Source organism: Akebia trifoliata, chromosome 6 (genome assembly GCF_017979445.1).
Source record: "Akebia trifoliata isolate Shusen 1 chromosome 6, ASM1797944v1, whole genome shotgun sequence".
NCBI lineage: Eukaryota > Viridiplantae > Streptophyta > Magnoliopsida > Ranunculales > Lardizabalaceae > Akebia > Akebia trifoliata.
The window spans coordinates 20,687,012-20,706,238 of record NC_141380.1 but is presented as its reverse complement, the minus strand read 5'-3'; the positions used below and the strand labels follow the sequence as shown (position 1 = coordinate 20,706,238).

The window sequence follows — 19,227 nt, the reverse complement described above, 5'->3', positions numbered from 1 at the left end:
ATACTAGACTCAATTGACCTCTTGAGTTTATTCGATCAAATTGAGGTGTCTACATGCTAGCAAACCATTATAAAATATGAGTTGAGATAACCTTAGATTTGGTATATAAAAAATAATAATAATAATAAAAAAAAGAGGAGGAAAAAAGCCTAATGAAAAAAATGGTATATCGGTCAATTTACCAGAATTCAACAACTATAACTGTTTTTATCAAACACAAAACAACATTTTTGCAAACAGCACAATATGTTTCCACCATAGTTTATCAAACACAATTTTTTCTGAGACGCTTTTCCAAACAACAAACAACAATCGCATAAGCTGAAAAAGTTACCAAATAAGCCCCAAAAAGTTTCTTGAACAAGAATCCAAAAATGTCGTCATTTTTAAGTTAATGAGCAAAATATATATGTAGGGTGTTTCTTGGATTTTAAATTAATAATCAAAATGTCTAAATTTTTAACATAATTATCAAAATGCCTCGCAGCTTCTAGAAGTGCTTTCGGATTCCAAAAGGATAACCTTATAGAAATGAATGAAGGAGAAGTAATTTCAGGGAAGGATTTCTATTGATCGCAAAGCTGCCCCAAATGAGTTCTGAATTGTTGGTGACAATAGAGATAAAGACACATTCGTCAAATGGTTAGGGAAAAAAAATTTGAATAGGATCAAAACAGTGATATGCCTTTTCGTAAAAATCTTCTTTGGCTTGGATGATCACTCATCCCAATTTAAAAAGTTTCAACTTGAACCGACTCAACCCAACTCATTCTTTCCTGGATTGAGTTGTAACCCAATCAAGATCGACTCAGTTTGGAAGCTCTTCCAAAAGCGTCCACACTAGTGAATCATTTGATGGCTTCTTGTATGACCAATTTTCCATTTAGGAAAAGTTGCCGAGCTACATCCCATTTATGGAGATCTGAAACAGCTTCTTGTTGGGTCAAAGTCAATGACTCAGTTAACGCTAGTAAGGGCTCGAGCAAGAAGGTTTGACTTTCTAATGATTGTTCTTGTTGTCTTTCCTTCCTCATTTCTTCCAATAAAGCATTACTAGTGTCGATGCCTGCATATATAGAATTATTTTTGACCAATTAAGTCATTCAGTCGTTAAAATTACCAAACTAGTATTATATAACCAAACAGGTATTATAGTGTAAATCAATTCTCACCTGAGAGGTACCCTCCATGGACGTAACCGTTGAATCTTTCATTTGTATGTTCCCCAGTGAAAAATATGGGTCCAACTGGAGCCTGAATCATAGAAATAAAAAATTCTAACCATCAATTTTCCAATTAATTGGAGATAGAAAATTGCAAATATGTGGATGATGGGACACAAACAAATTAAACTTTGACAGTGAGAATTGGGTGTGCTCTAGGACCAAACTTTGTCAACCAGAGAAAGAATCAAGGAGAATATCAATGTCAAGATTAATAATTAGTCTATCTACATGTACAAATGGTATGGTGATTAATATTGCAAATCCAGAGTGCTTTACTAGTAGTGATCTCTTTGACCATAATCCGCCTATTTTGAACATCCAAATAGTAACATTTTTCGTTACACGTGTCCCTCGTTTTTCTTGTTTATCCAAACCATAATACAAGTAGGTGGACTGTTAGGATTGCGGGTTTCAACGTCTAGTTTTGGTTTCGATTCCTCGTATACCTAAAACGGAAACCTAAATAAATAAATAAAATGATTCCGATTTACTATCAGTTTTGGTTCCAAGTATGAAATCCTCTATAAACCAGAACCCCCCTTGACTTGAAAATCCTAATACCATGATGACTCAGACAAGTCATCAAGGACAATCTCAGCAACGACATCCCGTTTCGCTCATTAACGATTAAGTGATATGACTAGGGGTGCAACTTGGTCCGGTTCAAGCCAAGAACCAAACCAAACCAATAACTTTGAGTTGCTTTGGCCGATTTGGAACAAGTTGTAATTCAGTTCTGGGTTAAGAAAATGGAGAACCAGTCAATTTAGTTCGTTTCTCGGTTCAAGATTGAACAAAAATGAACCAAACCGAGAAACGACCTCTTATGTAATATATATATATATATATATATATATATATATATATATGGGTCCCGTTCGCCACCCTAGTTTTACCACACACTTTAACAAACGCGTTTTGTCTTACATGGTTAGAAGTTTCGGAATGAGCTGATTTTTGGTGAGGATGATCTCTATGGTGATTTTTGGTGGGATGATCTCTATGGTGAGGAGATCATCCTCACCAAAATCAGCTCATTCCAAAACTTCTAACCCCATCAAATTGATTTACAAAAAATGGACGGTCCACGATTTTTCAACGTGTAAACATGGGGCTAAACATTTCGGAATGGGCTGATTTTTGGGGAAGATGATCTTCTAATCATAGAGATCATCCTCACCAAAAATCAACTCATTCCAAAACTTCTAACCCATGTAGGACAAAAAACGTTTGTTAAAGTGTGTGGTAAAACTTAGGGTGCTGAACATTTCCCTATATATATATATATATATACACTATGAATTATTGAAAGAGTTAAGGCAGTGGATTAATGCATTTTTATGGATGAATGAATGCCTTTTTTATGTTTATTATATATTTATTTTTCATTAGAACTATGTTATTTTCAAGCAAGTGTATAGAATATTGGCAATCCATAGAATGAAACCAAACCAAACCAAGCTTAGTTTGGTTCCATTGGTATTTCGGTTTGGTTTTGGTTCTCATGTAGTGGAACCGACCTAATGTCAGCTCGATTCCAATTTTGACTCAAACCGAACCAAGTTGCTCCGCTAGCTTGAAAGATTTCAAAACTATGCTTGTGTCTCTTAAGTAAAAATAAAATAAAATTTTGATGACAAACCTTAATATCGACAAAGTCTTGATGGGTGGAAAAGAAGGAATAGTTGCTATAACTGCCACGCTGGAAACGGTTGTTCCACCAACGAGGCACGAGTATCTGGTCCGCATAAGGCACATTGGGCCCAAACATGTCACTAAGCACCTCCATTGCCTCCTTCATCGTTTCCTCATCTTTTTGGGCCTCTACACGTTTCGACTCCCCATTCGTCAGCGTTACCACAAGAATGTTGGACCCAGGGTACGCATTCTCCATGTGCTGATGATTAGTACACAAGAAAACAGCCAGCTTGGATCAGGTTGGTATGTATAATTTACTAGGATTTATTATAATTAAACCATCCATTTCAACTAATAAATAATGAAAATGATATATTATAGACATTTTCATTTGGATGCAACTTGTAATTATTTTTTCAGAAAACTTCAATTATTTTGTATGTTGTAATATTTTATAATCATTTTTTTATGGTGCCAACAACTTGTTAAGTTGGTTAAACTACTAACCTGCTTGTTTGTCAATCGAAGAAACCAAAAAATCATTTTTTTAAGTTGCATGAATTTACAGTTTTACCAATAAGCAACTTCATTCATTAATCATATAGCCTACCATAACTTTTAATCAATAAACAATAGGAACACTATAAATATTTAGAACTATACTCATGTTAAACAATTATTTATCTTTTTTAATATTTTATTTATTACTTCTACTAGAAAACTCATTTTAATTTTTTCTAAAGTAAATTTAGTCAAACTAGAAAACCCACTTAAAAGCCTTTTTTTCCTTAAAAATTTATTAAGGGTATGTATGATTGAGAATGAAAAACAGATGCGTAAATGATTTTGTGGAAAATACAACTTTTAGGTGTATAATTATAAAATGATTCTGCCGAAAGCAATTCTCCCCTTTTGGAATAATGACTTTTTCTACCTCCTAATGTTATTCTCTCACGAATATCATTATCCCCAAAATTAAATAAAATATCGTAGTTTCAAAACTCAAAAAGCTCATGTCGATTAATAAGCCAATCGAGTCAAATCAACAACTTGCAAGACAAGTCAAATTAAAAAATATATTAAATTGATAAATATTTTAAATATTATTTAATATTTTAAATAAATTAAATATATACATTTTTGGTTCTCCACAAAAACTTAATATATAGGAAAATAAATGGACTAAGTTTTTTACTCGACTCAATGCATTTTCGAGCAGACTTGGTCAAATTGACTAGTTGACTCAATGAACTAGTTCCATCAAGTTTGTCGCTTTGAAATCTAATTGAGTTGAATCGACCTAGTCGAGTGTCATGAGGAGTTTTAAACCTATATTAAAAGTTTTGATAATTTTCAAATTTCTTAAATGTAAAGGTTTTAGTGTTCTAGAGTTAACTAGGAAAAAATAGATTTATGATGAATGATTCTTAAGAGCAATTTTTTATTTTTTATTTATAAACAATTCTAATAATTAATTATATATATACATATCGGGTAGCATTCTTTTGACAAATTCCTAGACAACATTCTAGACAAAATTTTGTCTAACATGGTTAAAAAGTTTCGGATGGATTGATTTTTTGTGATGATGATCTCTATATTCAGTAGATCATCCTCACAAAAAAATTAGCCAATTCTAAAACTTCTAACCCCATGAAAGTGGTTGCAAACTAATGGTAAAAATTGATGTTCACAATTTTTCATCTTATAAATTAGGATTTAAAATTTCAGAATTGACTGATTTTTTGTGAGGATGATTTTCTCGTCATAGAGATCATCCTCACAAAAAATCAGTCCATTCTAAAAGTTTTAGTTCATATAAGATAAAATACTTTGTCTAAGATGTCATCTAAGATTTTGTCAAAAGAACGCCACCTATATATATATAGATATATAGGAAAATGTTCAACAACAAACATTTTGACAAAACATTTTTCAAAAGATGGGTTAGAGATTATGGAATGTGCTGATTTTTGGTGAGGATGATCTCGAAGGTGAGGAGATCATCATCACCAAAAATCAGCCCATTCCAAAACTTCTAACCCCATCAAAAATGGTTTACAAAAAATGGACGGTCCACGATTTTTCAACTTGTAAACTGGGGCTAGAAGTTTTGAAATGGGCTGATTTTTGGTGATGATGATCTCCTCACCGTAGAGATCATCCTACCAAAAATCAGCCCATTCCAAAACCTCTAACTCATGTGTTTGAAAAATGTTTTGCCAAAATGTTCCCCCCCCCCCCCCCCCCCAAGAACACTACACACGAACATAAGGATGAGGTGGGCAGAGTAGGAAGAGACGAACCTGCCAAAACGTGTAATAACCACGCCTCTCATGAGCATAAATAAAGAATTCTGTGCCGGGTCCACATGGCCAAAACTTATAGGGAAACTTGAGGAAGATCTTCGTGTACACGATCACATCACATTTCATTATGGCCTCCGTTTTCCATTTCTGACAAAAACAAAAACAGTTTTTTAATTGACAAATTTTAATTAATTATATATTATTTAGAGAATATGTACATAGCTGGAATCATAAAAGAAGTCTACCGTGGTAGTGGTAGGATATAGAGTTTATTCATGCGTGTATCCTTCAAAAATCTTGTTATAAATAATCACATCTTTAATTAGCTGTGGGTTCCAATACTCTATGATCCATAGGTGTTGAAATCAATGAAGTATTTTTAATATAATAGCTTGCCCTTGATCAAGATTCTTATTATTTATTATTGTTGAAAATAATATTATAGTTTATATTGGTATTAATTAATTTTTCTTTTAAAAAAAAAAAATTAACTAAAATAATAATTTTTAAAAAATCATAATTTTCAGAAATATAAAATAGTCCAATCAAATTGAACCTCACCACTGTAATTGTGTGGGTTCTTAAAACAAGGCCACTCTTTGTGTTAATTAATTTCTTAAAGCTATCCATGTGCATTATGAAACTTTTTTTTAGTAGGTCAAACAATATTTTAAACTTCCATAAAAATAAAAATAAAAAAGATTGGAGTGTATTCCTAAGGAATAAAACCATCAATTACTGTATTGGATTCGAGTCAATCTAGACGAGCCTTAACCTAATCTTAAAGAGATGGGTTCTAGTGTAGGATGCCCCCAACTCTCATCAGGCTTAACTAGGCTAAGCCCAAGTCAATACAGCACTAATGAATATGAGTTGGATTCAAGTTGTTTTTCAAATTTTATAAAATTATAAATTCATACACATTTCAAAGTCATGCTCATCAAAATAAAGATCTAATCTCTATCTTTCTTGAAAAACAGTTAAAGATAAAAATAAACTAATTTATTCATGAGATACTTTATTTATTATGTAGTACAAAAGCAAACAACAATTAATTATAGAAAAAGGTCTTTATGAAACAATTAAATTTAAAAATTATAAAAATAAACTTTTATCATGTTATAATCAAAATCAACTTATTTAATATTTTAAAATCTAAAAGATCCTTCGAATATGGTAATATTAAATAATTAAAAACGAAATAAAATTAGATTTTAAATTTAATATTTTTAAAAGTAATTATAAAAAAAATTTAATGATACATAATAAATATTTTTGCAATATATTTGAGAGAGAGAGAGAGAGAGAGAAGAACGTACGGGTAAAGGAGGTCGAAAGGAAATGAGATCGCTTTGGAGAACGCCCACACTGACAGACGAAATGACGTAATTGGCCTTATAAATGCTACCGTCCTCCACTTTTACAGTCACGCCATTTCCCGAGTACTGTAATTCCCTAACAACCTGCAATTCCCAACCATAAATTGCGTGTCAGATTCATTTATCCACCTATTCAGTCCATGTCCAACTTCCTCCAACAAAGTCAAACCAACAAACTGCGTGCAAAACAGTGTCAATGGCGTAATAATGATAAAGGTATCTTTATATCAAACTCACTCACCTTACCAATGTATGACCGACCCACAATTGACTTAGTGGAACTACATCCACTATGAATCAAACTTATGCAATCGATGATTCCAAAAATGTTTTAAAACTCGAGAACGACTCCAAAGTGAACCAAGTCTGGTCAACTCAAAAATTAAATTATTTGAAAAGTCAAATAAAAAATACTTTTAATTTATAAATAATTTTAACATTTTAATATTAAACAAAAATATTCATCCTTTGTTTTTTACAAAAATAATATATACAGGCAAAAGACTTGATAATATTTTTGACCCAAACCCAATACTTTTTCAAGTTGGCTCGAGTGATTCTAATCAAGTTTCAACGTTAAGCTATCTTGAAATCAAATAAAATTGAGTGATTTGACCAAATTTATGAGACTTAAAATTAGAATTATGATACAAGTTAATCATAGATTTATTTCATCGAAATACAAATTAAAATATCAATGATTTTCTATGTGCTACTCTGTCAACATGGTACTTGTGAACTTCATGTCCAAATGAAGATAATTCATCATTTTTTCTTAAAATTATGGTTTCACCTTGTGTTTATAGGAAACCAATTCACAGTAATATGGATTCATGGATTATATAATGAAGGAAAATGCTGAAATAACATTGAAATTGACATTTTTTTTCACACATTACCGATGCGGATGTGCTTTTCATCAAGATATGTATGATTTTATGTGCACCAATGTGTGAAAGGAAGTTAATTTCAATGTTACTCCAGCATTACTTAAATTTTCAAGGCCCACCACCAAATAAGATAGGTGGACACCATACTTTCTTTATGGAATTGTGAAATTTCTAATCCAATCTTATCTCTGTACAATCATAAATAAATCAAACATTAATAAATTCTTGTGCAGAATTCCTACCTACCTACTACTTTCATTTGTCAATGGAAAGGAGATTTTATATAAGAAGGCCAGAGGAATACCAGCAATAACAGAAATAAAACTTTAAAAAGAGGAAATATCAAAGAAACGATCAATCTTATATTGTAATTAACAATTGATTATCAAATTAATTTCATTAATTTTTTTTTATTGTGATAACCACGAATCTCAATTAAAAATAAATAAATAGGTGAAACCTATATATATATATATATTTGAAAAAGATAAAAGAATCTGGAAAGCATTTGATGTGACTGGCAATATCGTTTCCCCTGAAAGACTTTACTAATTCCAACTACGTCTTTAAAGTTTAATTTAAAGTGTTTAAGGAGAGGGGGTCACAAAATTAAATGTGGAAAACGACAACACTACACAGTACTTGAAACAAGTCAGGCTGAGAAGATTGAGGAAAAGATTGAAGGACGTATTGGGACCCACCATATATAAGGAAGGACGTAAGGAGTCACATTAAGGAGATTTCTTCGAGGTCGTAAAGAAATTCAACGATGACTACCATTTTATGCTTTTATGCCAAGGAGAAACATTAAAAATAAAAAAAAAAAATTATTAAACTAAAAATAATAAAATCATACATTAAATATTGAGAGTGTTATTTGCACTCTAACTTTTGCTTATTACACTCCAATTAAAAAAAAAGATTTTTCCCAAAACATGCTCAAATTATGTCTAAATTTTAGTTTCAGTACAATGTTCATTTTAATTCCCAAATCATGCATATGAGTGAATTCGTCACTCTTATAATTAATGAATTCATTGGTATATCTACGAATTCATAAATATTAAAAAGGACGAACTCACGAGTTCTTGGGGTATAAAAATGACGAATGCATGTTTTGAAAATTAAAATAAATAATGTACCTAACTCGAAATTTCATCATATACAACGAACAAGATGGAGATTCACCTATTAAAAAATAAAGAAAATAAGTGAATCATTGGAAATATGCAAAAGTTAGGGTGCTAATTGAAGCTATCACTCTCTCGTCTCTTCTTTTCATTTCTTGTTAGATTTCTAATTTTTGGGTTTAGGATTTTATATGAGCCTAATGATAATTGTCAACAACTATTGAAATTGTTTAAATGAATGTAATAATGATTTTGTAATATTAAGATTATAATTTGAGCCAAGTGTTTGTAATGTTTAAAGAGTGTGTTTTAATCTTTAATTCGGATGTGATCAATAATTTAAGAAATTGGGATATAATAGGTAAAATTTGGGGTGTCAATAGCAATTCTCTAAATATTTTTCTTACTTTCAATATATTGCTAATCAAAGCAACATAGGTTTATACATTTTTTTTTTATAACTGAGGTGTCTAGACTTATGTTTGATTAGGGGAACCAGATGAGCCAAAGCCGAAACTAAGGCATATGGTACCCTCCCCAAGCACGTGCAATGCCCACACATGACACACACCAGATAAGTGAGGGAACGCCCTCATGGGTGGCCCAAGAAAATATTGCTTGTACAAGGTATCGAACACACAACTTGTGGACTTTCACCACTCATTAGATTCAAAATTTCCATTGGCCCACCCTCTCGAGATAGGGTTGTCAACAGATAGCTACCAAATTGAATATGGCTCTATCTGAATTCGAATCCAAAAATATTTATTGGTATCTAAATTCGAATTCAAATCCGATTGGATACCTATTTTCATATTTGAATTCGTATTCGAATTTCTTATCGGATATGTGTTAGTACCCGATTCGAATCTCATAGCTAATCAAATCCATATTTTTTCCTTATTAAAGAAGAAGAAGAAACAGTATAGCGAGGGCAATCAAACTCACCACCACCCCAATTACTAGTTGAAAAATTCTTTAACTCCAAAACCTAATAATCTGAGCTTCTCGTGTGTGATTGACTACGAAATCGAACAATTTTCACCACTCAAATCATGAGTTCTAATAGCTTCAGATGTTGTAAACAGAGAAATACGAAAAGATTCCATGGAGATCAAAGCAGTGAGAGACTACTTCGAAGCCGTGGAAGTCATCAGAGCTTCATTGTCTGAAAATGAACCCAAGAAACCCTAAAAATAATAGAGCTCCATAAGCAAACCCTCCTCCCATTTTATTACAAAGGGGGTTAACAAACTTTTAGAAACCCTTGATTTTGTATGGTTTGAAGATTGAAGAAGATGGGATCTTAAAAGGGTTTTGAGTGAGAGAGAGGTTGCTTGCCTTACCTGGAATTGTTAACGCTAGAGACAAGATCAACAGAAAAAGGAAAATTGAAGTAGTCGACCAAGAGCCCTAGGTCGACCAATTTCGGAGTGGTTTGAGAGTTGAGTGAGAAATAAAATAAACAAAGATAATATATATTATAATAAGATATATTTTATTTTATTTAAATTTGAATCGGATAGTGTATTTCGAATTGAATACATCACTATTCGAATTCATATTCAAAATTTATTCGAATGGTAAAAAAGTATTCGAATCCTATATCCAAAATTTTTGAATAATATCTGATTTTTCGGATTCGAATTTAAATTTCAACTATCCATTGACAACCCTATCTCGAGGTTGCACAAATTTATACACCTTGAACGAAAAAAGATGAATTTGAAGTGGTTAGACACCAAATTTTGGATCTCACAATACAAATGCTCTCACCTTTGCATTTAAACCTATAATATAATCATAGTCATTTTGGTCAAAAATTAAGAAATTACAACTCATGACCTTATAATTATGTTAGTTTTTAAAATTATAAAAATATCATTTTTTACTATATAATCTTTAAAAATTCTTTAATCAATATATTAAATTAAGTAGAAGGTGCCTCTGAATATGCCACCTTCTTAATAAATGACATTGATATGACAATCATAATGTCTCATATAAAATTACCAAAAAAAAAAAAAATCATATTTGATATCACTATATTCATTCACAAAAAAATATTTTCAAAGTCGTTCTAAACTGATTGCACTTAACATTATGCTGACGTGATATGACCCCCAAAACCACAAATTTTTTCCTCAAGATATATAGAGAAAATTTTATAATTATGCAAACATTGTCACTTTAGCACAATGTCGAACACAATCAATTAAAAAAAACACTCAAATACCCAACTAATGTGGAATGTGCATATCACCATATATTTTTCCTTAAGATGCATAAGAAAACATTTATGATTATATATACCTTCCATGTCAATTGAGTGTCTTTTTTAGTTAGGTTAGTATTATTTATATCAAAATAAGTAACCACTAAACAAATTAAAAAAATTAAGAAATACCTATTAGAAATAAGAAAAGTCACAAGGAAAAGTCGAATTGCAAATCATGATGTTCGAATCTTGATAGAGCTAATTACAATTAATTATCTAACCCACCCGTTTAAGAACTTATAAATTTTATTCAAAAAGGTATCAAAAGATTTTTTTTCTAACCCAGACCACGACCATGATTGATAGATACTTGGCCTCAAACTAAAGTGATGGAGTTAAAAAAAAATATAGTTGGGAATCCAAAAACGAGTTGACCAAAATCAAAAGCGCTTTTTTTTTTTTCCTTTTTTTTTTTTTTTTTGGCTTAATGCTTTTCAAGGATAATAAACGTCGTTATCCACAAATCCCCAAGGTGCGTCAAATTTGACACAAAAGATACAAGACAGAAAGAATGCATGTATACAAAAAATAATAACATGAATTTCGGAATTTTCAGGAAAAATAAAAAATAAAAAAAAAGGAAGAAGAAGAGATTCTAACCTTGTTGAGCTGAAGACGACTGTCCACGATTTTACCTTCAGAGGTAAAAAGAAATGTTTCGGCCATTTTATAAAGCAAGAACTCGTATCCTCTCTCATCCGCTACAAGAAACTCTCGCTCTCCAAAATCTGTATAAGTTGATATTGGTTCCACCTCTGTAACCAAACCCACTTCTCAGTTCATCAATTTCAATCTCACTCCGTGTATTTTTATTTTTATTTTTATTTAAAAAAAAAAAATTGAATCAAAATGAGCAAATTCTCACCTGCCATCTCGAAATCATGGAGAATAAAATCAATGGCGAGCTCTATTGGTGTTTTGGGTTTCCTGAAAAACCAAAGAAATCCTAAATTTCCAAAACCCAGAAAAGCAAATATTATTATCTTTATCTAATTTTACAGTTATTTTAATTCAGTTTGGTTTACGCGAAAAAAATTTCTGGAAAATAAATTATTTAAGGAAGAATATTAAGAAGGGAATTACGAAGGCGGATCTGATATCGTCGAAATGCCACAAAGCTTCGCTTCCTGATTCCTGAGCTCTTGAATCGCCGAGTTAACCGCTTTATTGTATGAGTCAGCTGCCAACCCACTCGGAAATATCTTTCCACTGAAACCGAGTTACAATTGAATCGCACGAGTTATTATTTTGACTTAAACATCACAAATGCAAACCGCTTTCTACTTGAGAGCCATGAACCTAACGGCGTGAGTTAGAGAAAAACCACACAAAACAACTAAACCACGCCAAATGTTCAAAATAAAATCCGAAACGTTTTAGTTACGAACCTCTGATCATAGATGTTGTAACGAGCGTTACTGTAATCAGAAAAACAGGTACGAAGGTTAGATTTATCGGCAAGTTCCCAAACAGGATTCGATTCTTTTCCACCAACGCCTTGTATCCAGCCTGCTCCCATCTCAACCGACACGTTTCCGAAATCTTGCTTACGAATCCTTCCACCGATACGATCTGAAGCTTCAAGAATCAATAAATCATCGACACCGTTCTCTGCTAATACCTTCGCTGCTGAAATACCTTACATAAGAGAAAGGAAAAAAAAAAACATCAGATATTCAGATTCAACGTGGCAATTTTTAGCCGGAAATCTGACTACAGAATCTGACGTTTCTTACCGGAAATACCTGCACCGACGATGATGACAGAACAAGAAATCGAAGAATCCATGAGAGAGAGAGAGAGAGAGAGAGAGAGAGAGAGAGAGAGAGAATTGTTGGTAGTGAGGCTAGAACAGCAGGAGTGGTTTTATATAGTTTTCGTATTTTGACCTCAAATGGGCTGATACCGAACATCAAATGTAAGGCTGAGATGAGAAAAAAGTCACAGATTTCGTCGACATCATTATTTCTTTCCTAAGGATCCGCTATTACGAATCCCTATGGAATATCTTCCAAATTTCAGTTGAAGCTAGTATTTTATTTTATTTTTTAATTCGAATTTACAGTTAAAAATACTATAATACCCTTTCTGCGGTAGGCAGGCAGAGAGAAAGGATTCATTTACGTGAAAGTGCCAAATATTAAGGGCGTCAACTGTCAATCATGATTTCAAATGCTTCACGTCATTTCACGAGACAAACAAGATGAATAGAACCATACTTTGAAAATTGAAAACCAATAAAACTAGAGTTGATCGGAAATTTGTATATATATTTTTAAATAATTATTTATTTATAAGAGAATTTTGCCAAAAAAAATAAAAAATTCCTTAAGTATGTTTTGTTAAAAAATTATCTCACTTTTATTTTAAAAAATACAGCAAATTAAATTTTTTACTATAGTGACCTCAATGTTTTGATTAAAATACCCTCGTCCACTTAAATAGCTTAACTTCATTGTCTGCTATCTATCTCATCTTTCTACTTTAAACCAAACTTATAAATTGACTGAAACTTAAAGAGATGAAAAGAGCTATCAAAACCTCATCGAACTCAATCGTCCAAGCATCATCATCCTAATCATCATCATCCTCATGAATACCTATCACATAAAGCGAATTTATAAATTGTCTTATTGAAATCGATTGAAATCTCGTCATAAGTTTCTCTCTATCACTTACATAGATTTATTTTTAATTTTTTTTCTCTCTCCTATTGGAATGTTTATATTTCTGTGTTATTTTAGCAACAAAAAAATAAAATGGTTTTTCTCCATTTACAATTTGAAGTTTCCATTATTACATCTTGACCATCAACAATCTTCAATCCATTTAAACCCCACAAATTCCTCACCTATTCGTAAGTTTATCTTTACCCTAATCCATTGACATCAACTTCTTTGATTTGTTTTGTATTTTTACAAAATGGTTTTAGACCCCACAAATTCCTCACTTATACGAACTGTTTTGTGTCTCCATGAGTATTTTGTTAGATTTGGAATGTTTGTTTGTCTGTGTTTATTCAGCAACAAACGTAAAATAAAAAAGAGTTTTTCTCCATTTATAATTGGAAGTCGTCATTGTCGATTTGAAGTCTCTATTGTCGCATGTTAACCATTATCGATCTTCAATCTTTTTAAACCCCACAAATTCCTCACCTATTCATAAGTTTATCTCCCCTTGACATCAATCTCTTCAATTTGTTTTGTATTTTTACAAATTGATTTTAGACCCCACAAATTCCTCACCTCTCCATGAGTATTTTGGTAGATTTGGAATGTTTATTTGTATATATTATTTTGAAATAGTGAATGAGATTATTATAAAATTATAATTTAATTTTATAGGTTCTTAGCTTATGAATTCAACTTATGATCTAACTGAAATTCTTTAGTTATCGAAACAATTTTATAGCTTCTTAGCTTATGAATTCAGTTAATGTTCTAATTGAAGTTGTTTGGTTATCGGGGAACAAATGACTATGGTTTCAATTGAAAATGCCTTTCACAGAAGTGGATTCAATTATTTTAAAATCCAGTGAAACACATCTAAAGATACCCATACTGATTGCATAAAATTGACTTCAAAGTCTAATATACAAAAAATGCCAAACATAATCTTACTTACTACCCCATGGAACTCGTAACTGCAATTCAAAATTTCTACCACACCCCTCTTTTAAGGAAAAATATGACTTACTTCCTCAATTAATTCAAGATTTCATATAAAATTTGTCATCATTATTCAAACCACTTCCCACTATCCTATACTTTACTATAGGCTCAATGGATAAATTGGCCACTTTAAGACCTTCCAGACAGGGTATGGACGTATATTTTTTATAGTAGTTTTGAATAAAGTATTGAATTGATGCGAGTTATTATGTGTATTTACTCATTTTAGTATGTATATTACACCAGGTTGAAGTATGGATAGAAAACACACATATGTGTGTTGGTCTTGTAATGAATCGAGACATTTTGCACCAGATTGTCTAAACAAAATAGCATGCCCCAATTGTCAAGGATGAACGATTATAAATTTCATCGTCAAAGTAGACAAAAAGAATAAAGGTTGTCCATTTAAAAAATGCCTAAGAGATTGTAGGTATTTTCAATTCACTAACAAGAGAGACAAAGGGGAGATGTCAACAAATAAAGGTCGTCCATCTAAAAAACTATTTAATGTTGATGAGTTTTCTCAACTTTTTGAAAAAGCAACCCATGTAGCTTCGTTTGAGGATGTGCAGGTGAAGCCCAAAATCGATTTAACTGCCACATTTTCTAAGCTTCATGACTGAACATAGTTTTCCAAGTTATATTTATTAATATTTTGAGACAATCGTATTTGTAATATAGTTTGAATAATTTAAGTTATTTTTGTTATAAGTTATATTTTGTGAATTATTCCCTCACCTGTTGGTCAATCTTCACTTACTAACACCATGCAGGTCCATTAAATCGAAATCTGCTTTCAGGCTTGTATATATACTCCTCTGCTTTAAAAGAAAAATCAGCCAAATAGTAACACATTCTCTAGAGTTGCAATGCTTATAATCAATTCAGAGGTGTAAAAGAAAAAGAATTCAAATTCCAACATCAAACTGAAAAAAGAAAGACAATGCAACCCTTACATAATTTTCACGTAAATGACTTATAAGTGAATCCAAGAATTTAATAATATTGTTCTAGTGTTTGCTTAGTGACTGTTGAGGAACACCCCTTGGTGATTTAGATGATTTTCCAGTATGTACTCTCATAGTTTTGGGTGCCTTATAGAAAATATAGCAGAGATATCAAAGTATCAGATTTATCTTTATAAGATGCATCAAGAAAGACATGAATATCAGACTCACCTGAATGTAAAGACCCAGTAATGGTGTAATCTCTTTTTTCAAATTATCTCATATCAAACCAAATATCTTCTCCACACAAGCAATCAATTGCTGCTTAAATAATAAAGTTGGGTATTGAACATATCACTAGGTCTATTACTTATGAAGTTGGCATTAGGATGTACCACTGGTTCTGTGTCCTCAACAGCACGGTGGCTCTGATCGACATAATAATTATCATCTATGTTTGTCGATATTGAGTTAAACTCAAGCCACATCGACTGGTCAAACCTGAAGTGAATATACATATTACCACAAATTAAATTTGGAACGATCTTAATCATTAATTAATAAATGTATTTGTGTCACCAACCTTTGGAGCTCATCAGTGAGATTCCTTGGCCCATCCATTTCTCCAATGCCCATATTTGTGTTTTGATTTCTTCTTCTTATTGGAACCACTTCATGATGTATTTCTGAATGATTAGCTTGCAATGTTGGACTTTCAACGTCATATGTATGATTTTCATTTAGATTGGCGTGTTCTTCATTCATTGATAATTGAACAATATTCTTAAGATCATTTGTCCAATCAAATTCAAATGTTGGATGAGACTGAGGATATTTAATTTCCATAGTATGAGGTTCAAGTAAACTAGTTCCCTCTTTATGTATGATGCTTGGTGTTGGTTGTACACTAGAGTGTTACATATAGTCATTACTATAATCAAAGTTTATCATGGACTTTTAAAATAACTACATTCAAATTTAAAGTAGTTTACCTATGATTCATACCCAATACATCTCTACCAACATTTGGATTGACTTCATGATGTCGTCTACTTGCCACAAAAGATCTTGTAGTATAAAATAGATTTTTCATAAATATAAATAAAAGTGTATAAAATATTATATAATATCAAGGAGATGTAAACATGCCAATTACCTCAAGCTTTGTAGAGTTGGATGACGCACACTATGTTCATTGATGTAAAATACCAATGAAGTACGTAAATGTGGTACAACCATAAATACATCGACTAGTGAAGCATCATCTATTATGTCCAACTTAATAATAATTATTAGCCATTGCAATAATATAGTACCTACAAATTACTAAGTAGGCATTTGGATAGGACTCATTGGCTACTTTTGACTCTTGAGGGGAGTTAGAAGTCGTTTGGATGAACAACTCCTTCGAAGAGTTACTCCGCGCAAGAGCAAGAAATTACTCTTTGTGAATAAGTCGAGAAAACCTATTTCTCAAAACTCATCTTGCGGGGAGTCAAAATCTAACGGTTTATTTTACCAAAATACCCTTAACTTTATTAATTTTCTATGAAAATATTCCTAATTCATTTGCCCTTAAATCAAATGAAAGAAACTTTTATTAATATTAAATTTTTTAAATTTTTTTTTGAGTATGATGGATTTAAAAACATTATATTAATATTTAATATTTAAAATATTATATTATATTATATTATATTATATTAATATTTATTATATTATATATATTATATTAATATTTAATATTTAATATTTAAAATATTATATTATATTAATATTTATAGTTAAAATATCAAAAATAATATAGTTTGAAGGCATATTATGACACTAAAAGACAGTCTGTCAATTTTTTTTTTTAATTCTGAGTATAATAGATTTAAATACATTATATTAATATTTAATATTTAAAATATTATATTATATTATATTAATATTTATAATTAAAATGTCAAAAACAGTATAGTTTGAAGGCATATTATGACACTAAAAGACAGTTTGTCAAATTTTTTTGAATATTATGTCATATTTTGTCAAAAACAGTCTGTCAATTTTTTTTTTTAATTTTTGAGTATAATGGATTTAAACACATTATATTAATATTTAATATTTAATATTTAAAATATTATATTATACTATATTAATATTTATTATATTATATTATATTAATATTTATAGTTAAAATGTCAAAAACAGTATAGTTTGAAGGCATATTATGACACTAAAAGACAAAAAATAGTAACTGGTATAATATAAAGGTATTCTAACCTTTTTTTTAGAAGTCATGAGAAGTCAGTATGGTTCCCAAATAGACTTCCAACACAAAAGTACTTCTGCTAGTACTTCACAAAATTGATTGCCAAACGCCCTTTCTACACAAAATTACTTTTCTAGCTCCTCCACAGAGTAGTTCTGCTCATGGTATCCAAACATGCCCTAACTTTCGAATCTTCTTTTATACTGAAAGTATTCATTAGTCTTATATAAAGCTTTGAATACTTTATAGTCTTCCCTACTTGTACAAGCCTACTTATGCCTTAAATGTAATTTGCAGTGACATCCTTGCTAATCCTCCCACCAAAACAACAAGCAATGAACACCTTGTCGACGTTCATCTCGTTCACTGAACAAGTAAAAAATATATATCAATAAAAATATTATACAAAAGACATAGGTATTACCTAATCTTTTATCAATGAACGGCTTGTATTTTTAGTACCAAATAGTAATACTATTAAGACTTTTGGGTAAAATACACACATGATAAAAACACAAACCTTATTCCCCCAAAGAACGGTGATAAAAATAACAAACCTTATAAACGTGATTTCCCCAAAGACTACTACTAATAATGTTAAGACTTTTGGGTAAAAGTGGATTGGCTTGCCATGTTGGACTTTTGGGAAGAGGTCTACCACTGGCATAAGGTGGATATTTTTGAAATTATCAAATTCAATAAATATGTATATTAATGGAACATGAATAGCCTAAAAATAAGTTAAACAAACCTTGGGATCTCAATACCATCATTACTCTTCAAAAATACTCACAATAAGTCTTAAACCATACCAGAAGAATTTGCAATGTTACAAGTATAGTAGAGGAACATACTCAAATTTAGTTTCAAGAAAGCAACAATATTAGACAAATGCTAATAGTTCATAAATGTAATTGTTTAATTAGAAGTGATCACAGACCTGCATAAATCTCATTAACTATTTTTGAATTAGCATATACATTCATATCTAACAAAATAGTCATGGAGACACAACAATTTAAAGATAAAAAAATAATAAAGAAAATCAATTTATAAAAAACAAATCAAATTGAATAAGTTGATGTAAAGGGGTTAGGGCAGAGATGAACTTACGAATATGTGAGGAATTTGTAGGGTTTAAGTGAATTGAAGATCGATGATGGTCAACATGTGACAATAGAGACTTCCGATCGGCAATGATGACTTTCAATTGTAAATGGCGAAAAAATCCTATTTTTGTTTTATTTTTGCCGTTGAAAAATAAAACAATCGGAGAGAGAAGAAAAATTAAAAATAAATCTATGTAAGTGATAGAGAGAAACTTATGGCGAGATTAACGACAAAACAACGACGAGATTTCGATCGATTTTAACAAGACAATTCATAAACTCCTTTTATGTGATAGGTATCCATAAGGACGATGATGATTGTAAACACCTTATTTTTGTACTCGCCTGATTAATCAACTCGTCAAATTCATTATGATGATTCTCAATGATAGA

General features: G+C 31.0%; 1 protein-coding gene across 1 annotated transcript; it reads right to left on the bottom strand.

Moving 5' to 3' along the window:
- Positions 1–536: 536 nt before the first annotated feature.
- Positions 537–12,822, bottom strand: PAO1 (polyamine oxidase 1). Its single transcript, XM_086444513.1, has 10 exons — positions 12,587–12,822; positions 12,239–12,488; positions 11,934–12,059; positions 11,716–11,777; positions 11,451–11,605; positions 6,493–6,636; positions 5,171–5,320; positions 2,869–3,123; positions 1,173–1,254; positions 537–1,066 (listed from the first exon to the last, which is right to left on the bottom strand). The coding sequence occupies exons 1-10, from the start codon at positions 12,636–12,638 to the stop codon at positions 849–851; spliced, it is 1,494 nt and encodes a 497-aa protein (XP_086300639.1). The 5' UTR covers positions 12,639–12,822; the 3' UTR covers positions 537–848.
- Positions 12,823–19,227: the final 6,405 nt, after the last annotated feature.

What these genes read in the sequence shown, in the direction of transcription:
- PAO1 (XM_086444513.1), bottom strand. Translation starts at nt 12,638, where the DNA reads ATGGATTCTTCGATTTCTTGTTCTGTCATCATCGTCGGTGCAGGTATT. An exon ending in ACGATATCAGATCCGCCTTC is followed by an intron (nt 11,778 to 11,933) that starts GTAATTCCCTTC and finishes TTGGTTTTTCAG; the next exon opens with GAAACCCAAAACACCAATAG. An exon ending in AAGACTTTGTCGATATTAAG is followed by an intron (nt 1,255 to 2,868) that starts GTTTGTCATCAA and finishes TCTATGATTCAG; the next exon opens with GCTCCAGTTGGACCCATATT.